General features: G+C 35.6%; 1 protein-coding gene across 1 annotated transcript in view; it reads left to right on the plus strand.

Moving 5' to 3' along the window:
• GRM1 (glutamate metabotropic receptor 1) overlaps positions 1 to 23,570 on the plus strand; it is a 418,809-nt gene that overhangs the window by 390,628 nt on the left and 4,611 nt on the right. Inside the window, exon 7 of the mRNA XM_044675454.1 lies at positions 17,709 to 17,793. Within this exon, the coding sequence (XP_044531389.1) occupies positions 17,709 to 17,793 (85 nt within the window). The remainder of the gene's footprint in view (positions 1 to 17,708; positions 17,794 to 23,570) is intronic.

Here is a 23,570-nt window from a genome sequence, read left to right on the forward strand (position 1 = left end):
CTCTCTCTCTCTCTCTCTCTCTCTCTCTATCTATCTCTCTCTCTCTCTCTCTCTCTCTCTCTTTCTCGTTTTCACTATTCCCTCCTACCTTTCCTCCTACCCTATCTCCATTTTCCTCTGCTATTTTTATCTTCCTCATTTTCTCAACTTTTTGTAGAAGACTTGACATTCACTTTCTTTCTATTTCTATGAAAAACTGGGAATACAAAACAGTTAGCAGCAAAGCATCTCTAGAATCCCTTTATTCTTGGCCAGCAGTTATAGCTGTAATTCTATTGGTGGCTTATATTCTGTTCCTTACAGGTCTACTTAATCTCTCTATACCTCAGTTTCATCACCTGTTAAAGAAGCTAAACTCTGAGGTCACTTCCAGCTCTAAATCAATAATGCTATAGTGTTCTACATTTAGTGAAAATTCAATAAATAAGCTTTGTGAAACATGAATATGGTGCCATCCAACAGATATGGGTGGTAGTGGGTCATAGTAATCTGGATATAACATCATAACTGGTAGCTCTTGTTTCTTATCCAGGCCAACTTTCAGTATGCCTCCCATATGAATTTTGTCAGTCTAGAACCTTGGGCAGTTATATCATTACTAGATTCAGCAGGAAGTATATGAATATGAACAACCCAAGCAGCAAGAAAAGGATATAGTTCATATTTCAACAGCAATTCCATTAGACTAAGTGACTAAGTTTTGGGACCAGCCATAAATTTTTAATGGAGTCCCCTTGGACAAATTATCCAATCACTTTTCATTTTTATTATTTTCACAGAGAAAAATATTTTTAAAGATATCCCTGTGGTAGTGAATTGGATATGAACTCAGTAATGTATATATTCATACATTCATGTATGATACTATGATCAACATACATGAGAAACAGTAATGAATGATAATAATATTAATAATTACAATAACTAACATTTACATGCTACTTTAAAGTGTACAAAGTACCTTATAAATATTATCTCAGTTTTATTCCTATAACAACCCTGATAAGCAGATATTATTATTATCCCCAATTACAGATGAAGAAATTGCAGATGAAGAACTTGAGGCAGACATAAGTTAAAGGACTTGTCTGAGGTTGCTTGACTAGTAAGGACCTGAGGAAGGATTTGAACTCAAGCCTTCTAGACTCCAGGTTTAACTCTCTGTTCATTGAACCATATAATTCCCTAGCTTGAAACTGTAGAATAAGGAAGGAACATGAACTGTAAAGACTCTATCTTAGGACTTCTTAAGAACATTCCTGTCTTGATCCTTTCTCTCTTCTTACTTGCACCAAACAGTTTGTTTAATATGCCCTTCCATGTCCCTGCTTCCTGTTTTGGTTTCTTTTGCTCAAGAACATATGTTCAAATTTGTATTTTTCCTCTCTAGTGTACATGCATAATAGAGTCAGAATTCTTGTGACTTTTATAGGCTTCTGAATAAAATTCACTTTAATTTATAATATGAATATGAAAATTATAGAAGAAAATCATTCTCCTTACTCTTGTCTTTAATTTCACTTTCTATAATCAAAATTTAATAGAAAGGAGTTTTCAGTAATTCCCAACAGCTGCATAACCTCGTTCTTTTGAAATGAATTAAATACTTTAGATTTGTCCGAGAATTTATACCTTTCCAAATACTTCCTCACTCAGTTTCTCATTTGGGCTTCCCAGTACCCTGAGAGGGAGGCAGGCCATTATTTTTGTACATATTTCACATATGAGGAAAAAATAGAATTAATAGTAGCTCTAAGGTTTCCTGGAGGTCAGTACAATCTAGAGATTGTAGGACTGGCCTGAAAGTCAGAAAGAACTAGGCTCATATTAGGTGTGTGATCATAAGCAATTCTTTTAATCCCATGAGTTGATTATCTAAGTTATAAACAAGTTATTGATATTAGTGAGGGAGTTTCTATTATAGAAGTCCTTTATTGGGGAAAAATGCACAGCTGTAAGGCTCCAATCCCCCTAAAGATGATAGCTATGCTAAGATGTGAAAAGTACATAAATTCCTCCATCACTGTGTCTTTAAAATGTGATCAGACATCATCATATCTATTCTTATGGATGGTTTTTTCTATACTTAATAAATAGTAGATGAATTTTTAACCCTTTTTTTCAAATAAAGAGAAAATCTATTTCAACATAAAATTACTATCATCCCTATCTATAGACACCTAGTAAAACTACTAATAAAGTTTGGGAAATTATGTAGTGGGGGGAAGGACCCTGTTGACCTTGACTCTAGTCTTGCATGAGGAAAAAGACATGAAAGGAGATAGAATAAATGGGAGATCACCAGTTCCTCTCATCTCCCAGGAATCAGAAAAAAAGACTAACAGATTTTGAAACCAGAATTTGAATTCTACCTGAAGGTTTTTACCCAAATAGTGAAATTGGCAGGTAAACCCTTTAGGGACTTAATAGACTGGCAATGCCCCCAAATTATTTGTGGTCAATTTATTTTCATTGGTTGCATAGGCATACCAGGCCAACATTCTGTGGATGCCTATGGTTTGCATGACTGATTAAATTCCTATCTCTGAACCAACTTCCAAGTAGTTAGCTATTAGCAAGAAGCAAAGTGGGAAAAGAAGAGAAAATTAAGTCAGAAATGTCCTAGGATAAGACCAGACCCACTGAGTCCAAAGGCAAATGAAGTAGAAGAGATTTGGTGAAAGGGAAGGAGGATAAATTATAAGAGTAAGAAAGAAAAAGAAGGGAAAATAGATTAACTTCTTTTTGTTCTTTCCCTTCAACATTTTTATTTGGAATTTTTCTGCCTTCAATATGGTGCTTCAAAATTTTCCATGAGTTTTGTGTTATTGACTAGGTCTCTTCAAAAAGGAATTGAAGCTGATATGGCACTGATAACAGCAATATGTGTATTTTTAAACTCCTCTATTCTTTCTGATTGACTTGGTTTTGAACATACACATGAAGTATTTTTTCTGTCCTTTTAAACTATGTACTTTTTAAAGAAAATAAGTGATCTTAAAGTCATATTTACATAAAAGTAATCATTTTAAATAATGCATTATACCTTAAGCTATTTATTTATAGTGGCACTACCCTAATGTCTTCATAGAATTTCTCCCATATTATAGGAAATCAAGAGGTCAAAAGTCACTTCATATTTCTAGAGTATTTAGAAAATACCTGTTTATTTTGACTATCCAACTTTGGTGGTATATAAAATAAAGTGGAAAGATGCAATGGTAGAGTCAGTCAATAGGTTGCTGTGACAATGCTCTCCATCATGCTTTGTGACTGGTAAACCATCATCAGCCATTGTCCATCAGAAATGTAAAGTAAAAAGAAATTCTTTCATAAGATGCAGCTGAAATAAAGCTCCCCTATGTCTCTTGATTGATTGAAGCTTTTTGTTCATCTTTTAGTATTTTACTCACTATAATATATTCTGCCTCACATAAATTGTAAGATCCCCCAGTGGAAGGAGTGTGCCTTTATGAAGTCCTGAACTCTTCGACATATGGCACAAGTACAATGATTTCAAGCATGTGTGGATTCAGTGAATACTTATAAATGAGTAGGAAGGTAGTGATTCCATAACTACCAGTAAGAAATAACTGTGTAGGCAGCCAAGCATTATTACAGCTTGTTGTGCCCCATTTTGTTTGCCTGTGGTCTTCTGGCATTGCTTTCCTCAGAACCCAGGAATTTTTCTTTTCTGGAGGGAAATTATAATTTCTTTTACCAAAAGAATCCAAGCTTTTGTTGAGGGTCCATATTCTGTTCTCATAAACCATTTAGGGAATTTATTTATTTTTATTTATTTGAGGATGGATTTAGTTCACTATTCATCCGTTCTGTCCTGAATTTACTGAAAAACTATATATCCATGAAATCTGCTTTACTAGGTTATAACAAACTCTAATTGTAAACCAGATGTATCATCTGCATTGAGATGTTTAAGATCAGCGAGATGCTAATCAATTTCCACAGCTATCAAATTGTGTTAATAATGGATATGCTCCTTATCCCATTGAGTTATTTTTAAGAGTAAGATCACATGCAAAAGATACCTTGTATTATAAAAAGCACTACATGGGTATAATTTAATATTTAGTCATATATTAAAATGAAAATTATTTAACTAGTAACTTACAGTAAGCAACTTTTCATGAGCTATTGATAATTGGTTCAATCCAAATGGAATAATTTAGGTGAAATTTCAACCAGCCTCCCCCACCCCCCAAAAAACATCAGACAACCTGCTGGGTCGTTTTCTCATTTTACCAGTTCCTTTTTTTGACACCCCCACCCCATCTCTTCCTCCTACATTCTATTTTGGAAAATATCACTTTAAACCATAACAATAGTCCAATTCCTATGTTTCTGCTTTTGTTGTTAAAGTTCAATATTTCCCTAGTTTATCTTTTCCAGAGTTAAAGCCAAAAACAATCTGATGTTTTCTGTAATAACACAAACCCAGGAGAGTTATGCCAATTCTAAAACATGGGGCAGCGTACTCTGGATAGCAAGTTATCCAATGAACTTATTTCCATTCTAGATGTGTAATCACTAAGTTTACAGTGTGTGCAGGGTGTTCAGCAGTCTGCATATGTAGCTATAAACACAGACCAGATGCTATAATGAATAGTTTCCAAGTTACCCTATCGTCTTCAATTTTATTCTGAAGAGCTGCCAGTTCAAAACATCCTTCCAGCCGGCTGTTTCTGAGATATATGGGGGGATGCCATGTAAACTCTGTTTTTGCAACATTCACTTTATCATGTCATTTTTTTAACAGCTAAGCAATTGTGACTATCTTAAAATTTGGGACACATCTAAATTATGAGTATGATTAAGGGTTATAAATACAATTTGAATAGTAATCGTAATAGAGTGAATGGGACATTATCACTACCATTATTTTTTTTAACTCGCCTTCTGTTTTAAAATCAAAATATCAATCTGATAAGTGATCTGAAATTAAAATTAAAAAAAGAACTAAGTATTGGTTCCAAGCCAGAAGAGCAGTAAGGTCTAGGCAATGTGGGTTAAATGATTTGCTCTGAAGTGTCTGAAGCCAGATTTGAACCCAGGATCTCCTGATTGTAGGACTGGCACTCTACCCACTGTGCTATCTAGGTGCTCCTATTACTACCATTATTACCAATTAATACCTTAGCCAAGATCAAGTAGCCATATGCCTATTAAAACCCTGAGAGGAGAAAATAGAGAGACAGCATAGAATAAAAGAAAACATAGTAGAATGGAAATTAGGAGAGACCTGAGTTCTATGTGTCTTTTTTTTAAAACCCTTAACTTCTGTGTTTTGACTCATAGGTGGAAGAGTGGTAAGGGTAGGCAATGGGGGTCAATTGACTTGCCCAGGGTCACACAGCTGGAACGTGTCTGAGGTCAGATTTGAACCTAGGACCTCCTGTCTCTAGGCCCGACTCTCAATCCACTGAGCTCCCCAGCTGCCCCCGAGACCTGAGTTCTAATTCTAACTTTGGTATTTAATTAGCAATATAAATTTCTCTTTAGGCCTCAGTATCCTTATCTGTAGAATAGGTATGGGATAGCAGCTACCTCACAGAATTGTTATGGAGCTTAATTAAATAAGATGATATATGAAAAAAAAAGTTTTGAAATGTTATAAAATATTGGAAAGGTTAATTTGACTGAGAGATAGAAAGGGTAGATGAACTTATCTTTGGGAGACTAAGCCAAGTAAAATACTGGAGGGGTCTCATGTAAAGATTCAGGATATTATGAGTGAAGATACTGAGAGGTATGTGAGAATCTAATATCTGATATAGGAACAAACAACATGCTCACAGAGTCAAAAATGTTGCATTATTTTTGTTGTTCTTTTGTGTAGCAAGAAAAATCTTTGAAAATTATCCAGAAATAGATTTCTATCTTTTAAAAAAATGACCAAAGTAATTTCTTAGACTTTAGCTACAAGACAAGAATGACTATACCATTTCAACATTAGCAGATTTTTATACATAGTAATTACATGTGTGACACCTTATGTGTTTGCCTCAAATTCAAACACACTTGTATGAAGAAGCCTTGTTTTCAAGTTCCCAAGTTTAAGCTTCGGGTTTCATATGTAGTTACTAAAACTCTTTTCAGCCATCTGCTAGTCTCAAACTGTACAATCTTCAGTTAGGTGGAGTTTTATAAATGTAAAGATGTTATGTTCTGTTTGCAATGGAAGTTTAACTTGAAACATAAGGTATTACTGTAAAATCAGCATAGTAGCAGCAAAATGTGAGAATATCTGGTCTGACATAATTCCCCTTTAACCTGTCCACACACATTTATCTGTTCCTAGCAAATGATTAGGTCATTTGACTCTCATAGGATTCCATCTGTTAGTTTAGCTTCTAAATTCAGCCAAGGTGTTATTTATACTAAGATCAAAGAGTTTGTGTGAAAAATGGACTGGTTCAAAATATTCATGGAAACAAAAAATATGGAAGTCATTTTCAAGATGCTAAGAGAAGAAGGAAGCAATAGTAAGGGCAGGGTATAAGCATATTTTGGTCAAAATCTAATTCTTTGCTCATATCAATGGGTATGAGTTTATCTATTCATATCTAAGCAATGGGTGTGTTATAAAGAGAAAGTGTGCAATATAAAATAGGGAAATCTGACTAGGTTGCCTTGATAAGTATTCTAGTTTACTTGATCAAGATCTCTTGGGTGATAAATTAACACATTTTTCTGGCTTACAAAGTAGTCTCCCGAGTTTTGGTGGGCATGAACCAGTTTTCCTGGTGTTTGACCCTCTTCTGGGAAGTTGACAACTATTTGGGCTTCTTCATACAAGTGTGTTTGAATGAACCTAGTCAGAACACCCAAAAGCTGAAGTCTCAAAGCTGGCATTTTTTTTAGCCATATAACTATGAATAATCACTGCATCTCTCTGAGTCTCAGTTCCCTCATCTGTAATAATTCTTACACTCCTTACATTACCAAGCTGGTGTCAACAAACTACTCTATAAATCTTAATATATCGTCAAAATGAGTTATTGTTGATCTCTGCGTAAAATTTGCGATATTTACTTTTTAAGTTTATTTTATAACTCTTGCTTATTTGGGAACTGATTATCCTGTTTGAGTTTTATCTAGGTTTGATATGAAAATATATCTGATTAAATTTTATATATTTCAGGGCAAAATCATATCGGTTTAAAGGTGCTTTAAAATGTATATTTTTGACATGGAAAGTCTGTCACCCTTTAAAAAGTACTCTTTGAAGAAGCCAGGCACCTTGCTGGGAAAGTTAAAAGATAATCTTTAATATTTAGGGCAAAGTAGTTTTTATTTTAGCTACTGACTTTGAAGTCAAGTGATTAAAGAGGGTAGGAGGCTGATGGATAAAGGTAGTAAGTTCTAGGAAAGTTAACTTCCCTGTAACTGTAGATATCTGGACAGAAATATAATCTTTTTTCTTTTTCCTCTTTTTTCTGATCACAGAAGGAGAAGATGAAAGAAAACAATTCCCTCCATATAAAAAAAATGATCAGAGAAGCAGAAACCTATAGTCTTTCTTGGGATTAGCTAAGTAGTTAGAGATAAAGTTCTTCCATCAAAGCAATTAAAACAAGCTTTAGAGAAAAACATCTCTTGACTTCCAGTAGCCCTCTTTGGACATAAAGTGAAGATTTTTTAACACCTCCTAAATCAGATACAGAGTTAAAGAATTTTCTTTAAAGCTAGATACCAGTGTTAATTAAATGATGACTATTAACCATTGAAGATCAATATGAAAGATTAAAAAGATATTTAAATACATAAATCAGTTTATTTAAGTAATACATTTAATGTATTTTATTTATATATTACTCTAAGTGATATGTATTTGTTAATATATAACAGCATAAACAAATAATACTTTATTTCAATCAATTTTATTTTTATAGGAAAAAACCACAGAGTGGGATTAAATGCTATATTTTAAGACTTAACCCCACTTGGGTAAATCATAATTCACTGATCTTCATGATTCTAAGCCAAAGACATTGTCTCCCTTGATTATTACTGTCTAAATTATAAACATAGTAATTAGAAAAAATAAATCATCTAGAGAAATAGTTATGACAAGCTGCCTATAAAATAAAATTTAAAAATCATAAGGGCTCTTTGCCTTTGTCTCTCATCTTAAAATTTTGAAAGGATATTTAATTTTCAAATACAAGAACTTAAATGAAGGAGTATCTGAGTATCTGAGCTTTTGTATAATTTTGGTGGCCATCAAGAAAAGGAACATTGACATATTCCATTTTCTGGCACATTAAGAAAGAAACCTCATAACTAATTTTTATTAACTACAAAGATTTTGCCAGAGATAGGGCTTCCATAGGTCCTGGTGTAGGAGTAGTACCACCTTTTAATAGCCTTTATCCAATATACTGTTATTAATATTTTCTCCTAGCATTGGTTCTGGCATGTAGAAGAACTTTAGTGAATGCTTGAATTGAACTGAGTTGAATTAAATTAAAGTAAGCTGATTCTGGGACTAAATTGTCAAAATTAACAGGTAGGAAGTTGCCTAGAGATATATGGTTGTGAAGGACACTCACAATTTAGTTCCCTTTCATGTTGGTGGAAAAGGTTAAAGGGAAGAAATTGAGGAGAGGGATGAAAGAAAATTCTGTTTAAGCCAAGAAATCTATTTTGTACTATTAGCTTACTAAATGTATCCATAAAGTTCAGAAATCCCATACAACTTTTATGAAATAAAAAAGTTATGGTGAACCTTTTAGAGATTGAATGCCCAAACTGCAACCCTCAAATCACATGTGAGCCCCCTGCCTTACCCCAGACAGGGGAGGGAGGAAGCACTCCCATTGGGCTGCTGGGCAGAGGGGGCAGGTGATGTCCTCAGGTGCACATGGAGAGGGAAGGGAGCAGGCTCCAGCAGGCTCTGGCACATGTCTAGAACTAATTTAACAAACTTGTTTCTAGGAATCTGAATCATTTTTCATTAATAGATATTTTACTTCAAGATGTAATTCTTAAGAAGATATTGATTTCTTAAACAATGTAAACTCTTGAAGATAGACCCATTCTCCCTTTTTGTCTATGCTTATAGAATCTAGCTTCAATCTTGATAAGGCACTCTACTATCTGCCTCAGTTCCCTCATCTGTAAAGTGAGGATAATAACAGCACCTGCCTTGCAGGATGGCTGTAAGAACCAAAGGAATAATGTATATTAAGCTCTTTGAAAATCTTAAAGTACTATATAAATGCTGTAGTAATAGTAGTAGTAGCAGTACTAGTACTAGTACTACTAGTAGTAATAGTAGTAATAATAGCACCAGCAGCAGCAGAAACAACAGTGCAGTAATTCTATACACCAAGACACATCAGCTGCTCTTCAATAACAGTCTTATAAGAGTTTCCTAGAGCAATGAGAGAATAAATGTCTTTCTCATAGTTACATAGGGAGTATGTATCAGAAACATCACTTGTTTCTTGAATCTACTTTTCTATTCACTTTTCCACAGTGCCTCTCTCTTTTAGCATCTTAGATCCTTAGACTGAAAGGGTCTTTAGGAGTCACCAACCCAATCCCAGAATTTTAGAGATAAAGTAACTAAAGTCCAGAGAGAGTCTTACTCAAGGTCACTTGTGTAGCAGAGCTAGGAATCCAGCTTAGGCCCTGTATAACAAGTTTATCACCACACACAACTCCTTCTCTCAGTGCCTTTCATATAGTAGGCATTTAATACATGTTTATTGAATTCAGTTGCTTAAAACATCCTAAACTGAACATTTGGATTCTTAACAATTTGTTTGAATCCTCCTCCTCTCTACAGGTCTTTGACAATCTCTATGAAATAATATAATGCCTCCCTGTCCCACTTTGGCAGTTTAAAGTCTATCTGGAAGTGCAGATTGATTTCCCCACCCTTGGTGTCACTTTTATTTTTTGTTTCAATGTGGAGGTTTTGTTCATTCAATAGAAAATGCACATATACATGAGAATAAAAACCTAACTGTGTAAATTATAGCATTAAAAAATTGTTCTCAACACTAGAGATAAAGCCACTCCATTGCTGAAGGCAAAAGAAAGGCTCCAGCCCTGGTATAACATATAGATGATTAGTATACCTTGTCAGATGTAATAATTTCTGCTTGAATTGTTTTCTTATTAGCTGTTCTTTCAGCTGTATATTTTCTTGTGATTTTAACCTTCTTGTTCAGCAAAAGGAGAATATGTTTCCTGCAGCTCTTTTGATTCTTGTTTCTTTTTTTTTCCTTTCTGGAAAGAAGAGGAGCAGGACCTCTGCTCACTGAGTGGGTATTTGAGGATAAATTCATTTGTGTTTTTCTTTTTGCTAGAGATTTCAGAACATTTGATGTGGGATGGCAAAAGCAACTTGGGTGAGAGCAATAGAAATTGTAACATTATATAATCATACCCTGAGAAGTGTTGATAGAGAGAAAAAAGACCTCAAATGACTTTTTGGCTCCTTTTGAGTTTTGAAATGTTTATGTAGTCCATTATATTTTGTTATATAACATGAATACGCATAGAGATAGATTTGTAATATATATGGGATATATATTATAATATTGAGACTGGTTATAATAATAGCACTGGTTATTATAAATCATAGATTGGAAAGATCCACAGAACTTCAGTAAGCATTCACTGAACTGTGACCTCCATGTCTTGATGCTGACAACAGATTATAAAATAAGTTCACAGAGTATGGGTCAATAGATGAATGAAGGGGACCATATAAGTACTCAACCAGTATTTATCACATGACTGAATAAACAACATATCCTTCCCCTAAGATTCCATTCATCATCTCTGTAACTTTTAGAGCCAAAATATCCCTCACCACTTACCTCTCCCCTATCTTTTTTGTTTCCATTAAAAAGTAAGCTTCTTGAGGGTACAGACTATCTTCCCTTTTGGCATGTCTGGTGTTTAGCACAGTATTGGGCACTTAGTGAATACTTTATTTTCTTAACACTTTGTATTCTATTATTTTTATGATAGTTTATATTATAGCAAATACAAAATAAATGTCTTTTCATTCATTCATACCATAATAATGTCATAGATTCTGATCCCAAACTGACACCAAATCTAGTATGCTTTCCACTATATCATCTTGCTACATCTGTAATATAATTTGAGATTAAATTGTACTTAGTTGCTTACAATTACTGCTTCTGTTCTGTGCTTAATTATGATTAACTATTCGGATCTGGAACTAGAAGGGACTATAGAATCTATCTAGTTTGGCCATTTCGTTTTTCAGATAGATTCTGTAGTTGTTCCTAGTCCCAGATTTGTGGCCCTATGCCTCAATGATGTCTAAAGTACTACTGTACCAGCTCTAAATTGATAACCGTATAGCATTCATTTCAAAACCTCATTCTTAAGGGCAGCTGGGTAGCTCAGTGGAGTGAGAGTCAGGCCTAGAGATGGGAGGTCCTGGGTTCAAACCCGGCCTCAGCCACTCCCAGCTGTGTGACCCTGGGCAAGTCACTTGACCCCCATTGTCCACCCTTACCACTCTTCCACCTATGAGAAAATACACCGAAGTACAAGGGTCTTAAAAAAAAACTCATTCTTAGAAAGATAATGACCTTAATTCAATATTTCAGCACTTCAGCTTTTGATTGACTCACTTTCAGCATTAATGAATTTTGATTAGGTCAGTGAGACTATGCCCTCAAGAACAATTTATGGGATCATACTGATGAATCATGGGAGTGAAAACCCTGTTGAAATGACTAGAAATACAAAAATGTCTAATCTTTTTTTAATTGACATTTAAAATGATGGGCACCCAAAATGCTCTTATTCTAAATTCTAATTTTTAACAGGTCTGGAAGTACAAGCCACATTCTTAGTGCACACACTTAGAGATGGGAGTTGATTAGAATTTCTAGCAATTTTCATGAAAACATTTCCCAACTATAGATTCACTGCAGCATCTCTCTGTAGGGAGCAGGTTGTTGTTTGCCTTGTTCTGCATGCCTCTTATCCACATCCAAAAACAATTCAATTAGCCAGAAAGGCAATTAAATGCTTCCTTGCTATTAGACATGTACTTTAGCAGCCGTAAGAAAATATGGCTGTATCCAACAAATGAGAATCTTGACTTCTTTCTAGAAAGATGTACTATGCTTTATCACTGCCCTACTCTTTCTGAAATTAATCATTTCAATTCACAGTTATTTCCATTCATTGATGTTCTTAAACCATTTTTAATACTAGCTTTAGTTGTCAGCTTCCTTTACATGCTTCTGTCATTAATGCCAGACTTGTTAGCTCCTGGAGTCATTCTCTTGGCTAAACACTAACGTGTGGCAAACTTCAATTCATACCAGTATTTTCCTTCACTTCTAGCCAAAAGTTACCCTGGGATGTTAGGTTTCATTGACCTTCCTAGAGGCAAGTCTTAGCCAGAAGATAAATGTATTTTAGCAATGAGTTAAATGGTTTTTGGAGCCCCAAATCTATCCTCACCTATGTACATGGAGCTTGGGTTTGAGACAAGTAATTGGAGAGTACTAGAAGGTGAGATATTTCATGAAGTCAAAGGACTTTTCATTAAGGTGAGGAAAAAGGTATCTATTTTCTTCTGAAGTCCGTATAGCTGTCTTGCATTTTAAATGCTCAATCTATTCTATATGGTTGGTGGAATAAACAAAACAAACACATCCATCTGTTTCCACCCTCTCGGGAGTTCTCAGCTTCCTTTTAATTCTATACAGTTTCCAACCACAGGGGAAGAGAGTGAAATGCATAATTCAACACTCAGACTGGATGTGTAGAGGAGTTATGTCTAGAGGGCCATGTGTCTAAAAAACAGAGTGAACTGGGATCATCAGTAGTTATTTGGGGAGGCTGTGAGATTGGAAAAAGGAGCTTCTCTGTAACAGCTGTGCAGTTATTGCAGCACAATCGAGCATGAGAAACTAATCAACTATTTGTACCTATGACCATTTTTTCTCCTTGCTGAGTGAAACAGGAGATGGTGACTAACATATTCCTCTGAGAAAGGGGTGGCACATTCCTTTGAATTCACTGAGGCATGGAAGGTCAGCTGGAAAGTCATCACTGAAGCACAGGCTACAGTTACTTCAGTGTTGTCACCCCATGCATATACTGAATAGCAAAAATTAGCAAATGTGTATTTATAAGCTTTTCTACAAATGTATGATGAACAGTGATGAATTCTGACAAATATTTGTAGGTTAAGAGCAATAACCTCAGAAACTCTCTAAAAATGTTTCTGACTTCCAGTGCATACCTACAAATACAATAGTAGAGGCACCCAGTCATATGTCGGTTCTCTCTGCTAAAAGAAAAGAACCTTCACTAAGTCCTTACTCCAGTAACTTTCATATTATGGAAATGACCCTGGAGTTTTTTGAAGCCTATGACACTGGAAGGCAAGCTCTGGCAGGTCCAACCAAGCTGGAATGTCTGAAATACAAACTCAAGGACAGGATATCTTTGTGTTGTCTAAGAACCCACTTCACTAAGTTCTGAGACTCATCCCTATAAAGTAGGCCACCAGGTAACAAGGTTTTCTGGTTCCCCTTCTCCCCCTGCAAATCTTGATGTGTGTCTGCTAATGCATGGAAGAATTTCACTATGCGTGAATAGAGAGATAATCCACACAAATGAAAATATGAGCTCTTTGAAGAAATGAAGAACAGATTAGAGGAGATGGGTAATATCAAACGAGAATAAAAATATGATATATTTGGCCTTGGAAAATCAGAGAAACAATGTTTATCCTATCTCTTTTGAAGCATCACAAAAATGTTTTCTATTATCAAGGGTTCTTGATCTGGAGTCCATCAATTTGATTTTTTAAATAGTTTGATAACTATATTTCAATATAATTGGTTTCCTTTGTAAATACTATAATTTTATGTAAATCCTATATGTTTTATTATTTAAATATATTATTCTTCAAAAGGCCCTATAGTTTTTACCAACCATAACACACGAAAAAGGCCTAGAGTCCCTGGTTTATATGAATGGCTCTTTCAATGCTTTTTTTTCTTTTTCAAACCCTTACCTTCTGCCTTAGAATTGTTATTAAGTATTGATTCCAAAGCAGAAGACAGAAGAAGACTAGGCAATTGGGGTTAAGTCAAATAGCTAGGAAATGTCTAAGACCAGATTAAAATTTAGGGCCTCCCATCTCTAGGCCTGGTTCTCAATCCACTGAACCACCTAGCTTCAATGGTTCTTTTGTTCTTAAAGAATAACCACACTATTATGATTACTGTGATCTCAAGACTAACAAGAAGAATCATCCCAGCTTTATCCCTTATTTATACAAGTATAGCTAATGCACAAACATTCACTCATGTTTTCCTATAAAGTCATACTCACCTTTACCTGTACATTATACTTGCCTAGCCCTGGATTATCCAGGCTGCAAAAAGGAAGACTTTTAGGAGGATCAAAACATTCTAGAGAATGAGGTTAATGACTCAAGACTTTAAAATTAAACTTGTCATCTAGGAAGCTGCACCACCATGGTGCTCCTGGGCACCATGGACACTGATTTCAAATCTAAATTTGTGCCTTTTTTTCATATACCTCTGCAGGCCATCTTTCCTCCTGAGCTTTCACTTTGAGATTGAGTTTAGTAGGATATATGGTATTGTAACTGCTGACGATGTAATTCAGATTCCATATACTGTAAAATAGCTACAGGAGATTCTTCATGGAGGAAAAAAGGAAGGATTACTATGTGCTAGGCATAGTGCTAAATACTTTATAAATAGTGTCTCATTTGATCTTCTTAACAACCCTAAAGTAGGTGCTATTATTCTCTCCATTTTAAAGCAGAGAAAACTGAAGACAGAGGTTAAGTAATTTGTCCAGTGTAATATAGCTAACAAATGTCTGAAGACAGATTTGAATTTAGGTATTCCTGACTCCTGGATCATCATCCAATCTTCTGTTCTACCTGGCTGTCTGCAAACCATTAACATTTCACTTCTTTCCAAAGCTACAATAAGAAAATGGTCTGTTAAGATATAATCCACTTAGGAAAATGTTTTGTATTACAGTTCTTTGTGTGAACATCCAACTGGATTAACTAGACTGTGAGCTCCTTGAAGGCAGAGCCTAGGTCTTATAAGACATAGCTTGAATATACAAATATACAAAATATACTAGATTGAGAATCAAGGGAAACTAAGGTTTGAATCTTACCTCTGATGCCTATTGTCCACATGAATATGGGCAAATAATTATTTCCCCGATCCTCAGTTTCTTTTCATATGCAATGAAGACAATAATGCTTATACTTCCTCAAAAAGTTTTTGTGAGTTTCCAATAAAATAATAGTTTTAAAAAGTGTTTTGCAAAATGTAATAAGCTAAAAGTTGTTTATTACCATTATTACAATTATATTTATACAAGTATAATATAATAATTATTATCATTGTATGGGGCAGGAGTAGAAGAAAGTTCCTCCAATTTTTTCAATGTATGGAATTCCTGATTTGGATATTCCTTCCACTGAAGCAGATCACCAATTTGTCTGAAACTTATCTCTAGTCTTCGAGAGTGGCATTGAGAGGTCAAGTCACACATCTTTCACCACTAGTTTTTGGCAGATTAAGGTCTGAGCCCAGGTATCTTGATACTACTGTCATCAATTATGTTCTGCCACTTCTCATTATTATATTATAATTATTGGTACTTTTATTACTCTTGGTCTGTCCATTGTAGCCTGAAGCAGAGTCCTGCAGAAAATCAGACTTGATAATTATTTGTTGATAGCACATTCATGGGATTGAATAGTGTTTTAAGTCTATACTATTCACCTGGCACTTACTATATTTTGCTTTATGTGATTAGTGAACTTTAGTGTTCTGTGTCTCCATGATATATAATTGTTTCTAATTAAAAATTTGCATTTTTCAGCTTTCTCTGTGACTGTCAGAGTGTACTTATCATATAGCAGAGCTTTTATCAATTTTTATTGACTTAAATCAAATAGCCTCCTCCTCCACTCACTTATTTTATTAGTGATCAAGGACAAAATCAATGGCCAGTTAGAGTAGGAAATTGAATGCTTAAAGTTTAGCTTAGGTTCACATGTTGCCTTATATTGCATAGTTGGTCTTTATGAGCGCCATAAAATGACACTTTTTTCTTTACTTCTTAAAGTCTAAGATAACTTTTAAACATTGATACTGTCCAAAACTACCGTCTCTTTGTTGTTTTTTTTCATTTTTGGAATACTGGAAAATGTTTTTAAAAGGCTTTTAAAAAGTCAGATTCTATACATTTTCCCTGTCCTCTTTGATGAGGTATATAGTAATGTTCGTGTTCATTTTAGAAGTTATCCTAAATTGAAAACCATATATTCTTGATCATTCTGGATCAAGGTTTCAATTATCTTTGTGGACTTGTGGTTTCAAGATGGACCTGTTGAGTACTAAGGGATGTTTCTGTGATAAATTTGTAGTAAGCACACACAAATGGCCTCTTCTCAAAAACCACTTAAAGAAATAGATCTCTATAATAACATGGAGCTCATGTCAAGGTATCTCAGCATCTTATTCATGAAGAAGGAATCCAAACTTTTATGTATTCATTTATATCCATATAAAAACAAAAGAATTTCAAGTAACCCATTTTTATTCCTATTGATGTAATAAATAGAGACCTGGCAAGCATACTGATCTTATTCATTGTGAGTAACAATGATGCCTTGGGATGGGGTGAGGAGAGAATTATGGAGAAGGATTTTTAGTCATATTTTAGGAGCATAATTGAGACTTATGATTAGAATCTATGAATTTGCATTGATCAGTTTAGAATTTTATAATGTTTTCTTTTTTATAAATATTTAAATCAAATTCACTAAAGGAAAAGTTACAGTAATAATAGATCTTTTGGGTTGTTGTTGTCCATATTTAGTGAAAATATGAGTGTGCTTTGTTCATTCTGTATCATTGTGGGGATAAGAGCATGCGAAAACAGCTGTAGACTAGCAGCAGTAGTTGCCTCCTAAGCACCATCAGCTCTCCCATTAGAGCTAAAAGTGCCCAGAGAGCTCTGTGTCTCTCCACCATTAACAGAATTCCATCTGTGAGTGCCAGAAAGACAACTATGGCACCCTATTAGGTGGCACCATCAATTCTTTGGAGATCCAAACATGTTCAAAATGAATAAACTGTGCAATTAGAAATCCCAGTATGAAATGGGGGCTGCAGAAGAGAATATAAGACTTATTGTCAACCCCTTCTCAGAAGGAGAGGACCTGATATCTGTGTGATCTGGGGTTGTTGCCTCATTTACAGCACTACCAAGCACAAAGAAATGTGTTAGGATGTGTGGGGGAAGAGGTCCCCTTTAGATCAGGAGCAAAGCCATCTGCTGTTTGGAGAGAAAAGATTTCACAAGATGGAAGGGAAAAATGGGCGTCATATTAGGAAGTTCTGAAAACAAATGTTGCCATGGGAAAGCAAACTTGGGTCACACTCCCTTTCCCACCTCAATTCCTATCAAGGCTGGAGATGACCAAGTCCATGTAGGAATTTTAAGCATCAGAACAAAATAGAAAAGAAGCAGATAAAGAGTCACAGGAGTCGAGCCAGTACTAGGTCAGGGCCAGGCACCCTCCTGAGTGGTATAGTCGCCATGTCTGTACATGTGTATAACCACTCACCGGGTGTCTTTTTCTTTTCAATCCTCAGGAAGAGGCAGCCAGAATTCTCGCCCACCAACCAGTGTCCGTCGGCACATGTGCAGCTTTGAAAAGTCCCACACTGCAGTGAATGTGTAAGAAAAGGTGCATGACACATAGTGGTTGACCCCTTGCTTTCTCTCTCCTGGGTTGTTCCATTTCTAACATTGAGACAGATGTGGTGCATGCCATCAAGGAGGAAGAATTCGTTTCTGTGCATCAATCAATTCTTGATTGTCCATAAGTTCTTAAAGGGATACTGTCAAGTTATTTGCTTTTCTTCTTGCTTTTTTTCCCCTTTTAATGCAACATTTTCCCCCTTCTTCTAGAGCTTCATTGTGATACCTATTAAACTCAAAAGTGAATTCTTCACTGGTATCAATTTTGTCAGTTTCTTACTTGGCAAACAGTTCCTTCTTTCCTTTTATTTTAGTCTTTCCTTTCCTTCTCTTCACCTCCCCTTTTCCTTTCTTCTTCTTTTTTGGTCTTTTTGGCTGTTGTGCCAAGGGTTTGAAATTATACTGGCTGCAGTTCAGGGATAGCCATAATCTAAGCTTATGGATGGGCTCCATAGCTTTAGCCCATGGCCATCAGTACCAGCATGAACTGCTATTTGTGCCCCTCCTCATTCAGTAGGATGATAAAATACACATTTTGTGGGTCCCACAAAAAGTGGAAGTCAGATTTCCTTTTCATAAGGGAAATATATCATTTGCAAAATTTAAAGCATTTTTATCAGATCTTCCTTCTCTGATAAAAAAATAATAAAGTTGCATGTTCGGTCTGATATTTGACCTCCAAATCTTGACAGTGTCCCTTTAAGTCAACATAAGAACATGGAAAATGTTCAATTCATTGTACACAGTGTCTGTGATCATTTTCAGCTGTTCCTTTACAGCCCTTCAAACCCTTGGGAGAGTCAAAGGTACACATTCCTGCAGCAGGAGACAGCCCACTGACTAGTTTCCTGTGGTTTAAACAGTCCTACAAGCATGGAGAACCCCATGGGGTTCAAATGTTGTTTGTTATTGAACTTTGCTATGGATGCTGGTGAGTGGAGCCACAATTCGTCCCCCACTCTTTGTTCAGTGGAGCATGATGGGAAGTCTGTGTTCTGCCCTCCTGAGATTCTCTGAAGAAGCCCATAGAGAAACAATGTTGGGCTCAACTCAGTTGTACTCAGCTCTTGGAGAGAGCGAAAAGAGGTAGCTCATAGGACAATCAGGACACATTTGATAACTCAACCACACTAGTCAAAATACATTCTCAGTAGCTCCAGTCAAAAGATACTGAGCTGTTTTGTGTGCCACAGGGTAAGTCTGACCCAGAACACAGCGAGTTGGTCCTAATGGAATAGCTGCTGACTTCCTGTCAGAAGGAATTGATGAGAATGCATAAATATCCCTGTTTTGACAAGTAGAGCAGAGGTTCTTAAACTAGAATCTATAAACTTTTTAAAAAATCTATAACTGTATATTTCAATGTGTTTTCTTCTGTATTCCTCTATATTTTATTTTAGGTGTTTCAAAATATTATTCCAAGAAGGGATCCATAGACTTCACCTGACTGCCAAAGGAGTCCGAGAGAGAGAGAAAGAGAGAGAGAGAGAGAGAGAGAGAGAGGCAGGAGGGAGGGGCTATCAATATCCATGTAGGAGCTTTAATGGTTTTTAAAAGATTCTTGAGCAAAAATGAGGAAGTTTTCCTAAATAAAGAATGCATCCTTGGTAGAAAGAGTGGATGAATGGAGTAGCAAAAACACATGGCTTCTGTTAGCCATGAGTATGTTAGCAATTAGTAGATTCATTGTGAAATATTATTATTCCAGGACAAACTAAAACCTTACTAAGTTAATGCTCTAGTGTCTTAGAAAAAACTCTAGTAAATGTAATTCTATGGACTATTGGTTGATCAACTCTTCTTCAGCCATTGCTCATCTTACAAGAAGAAAATAGTATGTCCTCTCTTTGATCTTATGCTCTAATAATATATATTTTATTAATTACATTAAAATTTGTAGATATATCACCCCCTCCCTATGCTCCCCATACCATAGAAGGCATTAAATGACAAAATATGCATATATAAATATTGTCTTTCTTGTTTCTATCCATCAACCCTTTCTCTGGAGGTGGACATTCATAAGTTATCCTTCAAATATCAGTTCTATGGTTGTAAATAGTTTTCTTGGTTCTGCTCATTTCATCTAATGGTATATATGTAATCCAGAATGAGAGAATGAATAAATAATGAGAAATAAAACTTCTTACCTTCTAGGCCAAACCAGTCATCCAGGAATAACAGTAGTAAAATGGCTTGACTGCTCATTTTTTCTAGGATTATTTTATAAAGGTTCCAAATAGAATATTGTGAACAACTCAAAATGACTTGATATTATGATTGTAGGTCAAGTAAAATAGTGAAAATATGCCTTTCTGGGATAAAGAAAACTAAGCCCAATATTCTGAAATCTACTTTTTGCAACTGTGGCATGACTGCAGCCAGAAACTATGTTCAGCCACATACCCTGAAAAAGACTTTTTGGGAAATAAAGTTGGCATTGGAATGATTGTTTTTCCAGGCTCTGATAAAATCTCCAAACAAAATGTTCTATATGAACCTTTGGCATTTGCAAATAGAAAAGTTGGGTTAAAAGCAAGAATACTTGTTTTCCTTATAAAGGGTTAGGCACATAGTAAGCATTTCATGAATGCTTGCCATTTGCTTTCTTGCTATACTGGGAATTTCTGTACTCAAGAGAGCTCCCCTTTTTATTGTGAAATGACTTTAGAAAGTTTGATTTCCTTTCTAAATGGAACAAATTCTAATAATTAGAGCAAGATTCATAGGCCTTTATTTTCATTTGCTCAATCACCAGTGACCACCATCTAATTCAAGTACTTTTGTAAAAGAATTATCTTTGAAGATTGCTCTTTTGTGATTGATATATTCAGAATGAGTATCTTCTATGATGAACCCAATCAGTTATAGAGAATGGGATGTCAAGAACTCCATTATCCCTACTTTCTTTTTATGTGTCTTATTGTCTTCATCCTTTGTCCTTCCAATATAAGTGTGACCTAAATAACTTAAATGTGAATGAAATATTTGGTTCTTGTATAGATAATGTTTTTGTGGTGGAATTAACTGAAGGCATCATTGGGTAGAATAACAGGACATGTGCAAATTGTGCTATTCTTCATTTATTTTATACAAGGGGTGAAAGCAGGTTTGACATCTTTCAAGACCTGGCTTCACCAGAAAATGCCAACTTTCATTTAGTCAAAAAGTTGGGCCTTCAATGACTTAGCATCCAGATATACCTACTATATGGTACATTCTAGAACTAGATCAGAAAATGTTCTAGACTTTTAGCATTGGTACTATAACTACACACACACACACACACATACATACATACACATACACACACACACATACACACACAAAGGGCTGAAAATTTCATGAAGAATTAATTGAGTTGATTAGTTTTCCATGTATAGAGGGTAAATGTGGTTTGGGCTAGGGAAATAAGAGCCTCATTCCACTAGTTTTCAACAATTCCTAAGGCCCAACACAAAGTTCTCAAATGGTGCCCTAACTCCAACTAGTCATAAAGCATTTGGCCATCCTCATAACCACTATTTTTTGAGATCTCCCACCCTCAACATTACTATTCTTGCAAAGCTATTAAATAGTCCCTGGAACCTGAGTCTCTTAGGAACAGATGGTCAAAAATCGAAGCTACAAACTTGAAACGTATTTCCAGTCAAATGGCTTTGTATTTAATTTTTCTTAATTTGGTAAGCCTTTCTCCTCAACTTGTGATCTGATGGGAGTTTCTTGTTTCATTGTTTTCTCTGACAAGAGAAAACTTGCAAAAGCAGCCTCACCTGCAGAAGGAGTAAGCCCTTATAGGAAGGTCAAGCTATCAGTAGATAGCTATCCTTCTGGTTGTGGAGAGTCTATTTACACCTGACAGCAATGACTTGAGTGAGACATAGCTGAGGCAGGTGCTGCATGTTTCCCTCATACAGCTTAGGCAGGATTCCTCCCTTCTGCTCTGAAACACCCACCCACTGTTATTCCCATTTTAGACCTCTCTTGAGCGGAGAGCAATGTACTTTGCAGATGTAACTAGCACTTACTGAAACAAATAAAACAGACAGGATCACTCTAAGTGCCAGAGATAGGCTGATCTGTTTATACCACCCACTCCCATCCATTCTCTGAAGAACTGTGAATATTGGATTTTCTGTTTGGGGGGAATGAGAATATCCAGTTAAAAGCATATTAAGTGGAGAAATCTGTTGCATCTATAAACCTGGGCCCTAGGATCTTAGTAGGTCCTCACACTAGCACCTCACATCATCTTCTACTTCTCAGATCTGACAGATACTTAAGAATCATCATTCTCAGCATCTTTATTAAGCAACATAAAGACACATAAGCCAAATGTTATTAAAGGACCGATTCAAGACCAAGATCAATTCATCAATAAGCATTTTAAATACCTACTAGGTGTCTAGCATTGTACCAGGTGCTAGGGATACAAAGACACAATTAATCTGGATAACTACTTTCCTAGAATTGAAATTCAACCAAGTGATACTATGTTCAAAGCATGCACAGGTTGAACAGGAGGAGGATAACTTCTAGAGGATGACCTCTTGCAAAAGATGACTCTTGAGATGAATCTTGAAAGAAACAAGGGATGGCAGAAGGCAGAGTTGAGGCCAAAGAGTATTCCAGTCTTAGAGAATGGAGATGGGAAATGGAGCATCTTGTGTGGGAGATAAAAAACATGTGTGAGAGATGGATTGTTATAGCAACAGTGAGACTGGAACATAGAAGGAATAATGTGTAAAAAAAGATAGAATGATGCCAAGTTGTGAAGAGCTTTTCATGCCAAGCAAAGGAGTTTATAGGTGATCCTCAAGGTAATAGGGAGCCAGTGGAGCTTTTTGAGTGGGAGGGAAGGTGATATGATAAAATCTGTGTTTTAGGAACATCATTTTAGAAGTTTATGGAGAATAGAGTAAAATAAAGAGAAGACCAGTTAGGTTATTGTAAGAGTCAAGAGAAAGGTGAGAAGGGTCTGAACTATTGCAGTAGTCTTGTGAGTGGAGAAAAAAGGATATACTGAAGAAATGATATAGATAGAAATGACAAGTTTTAGCAACTGATTGCTTAAGTGAAAATGCAGAGTCAAGGGTGACATCATATTTGAAAACCTGGGTGATTAGAAGAATGACAATGCCCTTAGTGATGATCAGAAGGTTCATTAGAGGGATGGGTTTTGGATGAAAACTGATAAGTTCTATTTTGGGCATATTAAGTTTGAGATGACTGAAGGATGGTCAGTCAAACTAAAGGACAGTTCAAAATATTCAATAAGAAATTATTGGATAATAAGAAATATGAGCCTAGAGCTCAGGAGAAAGACTATAGCTGAATGGCTCCCTTCGTGTATACCTATTCCACAATATCTGATAGGCATGATTCCAAGGGTTCAAGTATTAACTTTGATGAGGTCAGAGAGACAGAGATGGGCTACCCTATGACAAATCAAAGCAATTTTATAAACCAAATTGCTATTGTTCAAACTACTAAACTCAGATTAGACAGAGTAAAAGAAATAAAGAAACCAGGAGTTCAAGAAAAAAAAAAAACAAGTAAACTATCAGAATGAAATAGCAGGCTTTATATTTCATAGGCACAATACACTTTTGTGGAATTTTTTTTACTTCATTTCATCCTTCTCTGTCTACTCCATACATACCAATCTTCCCTACTACATCTAGGAGGGCTAAAGCAACACTATGTGCTGTGATTTGTATGGGAATGGTTCCCTAACCCTTTTCTTTTTGCCC

The sequence above is a fragment of the Gracilinanus agilis genome, chromosome 4 (assembly GCF_016433145.1).
Source record: "Gracilinanus agilis isolate LMUSP501 chromosome 4, AgileGrace, whole genome shotgun sequence".
Classification (NCBI taxonomy): domain Eukaryota; kingdom Metazoa; phylum Chordata; class Mammalia; order Didelphimorphia; family Didelphidae; genus Gracilinanus; species Gracilinanus agilis.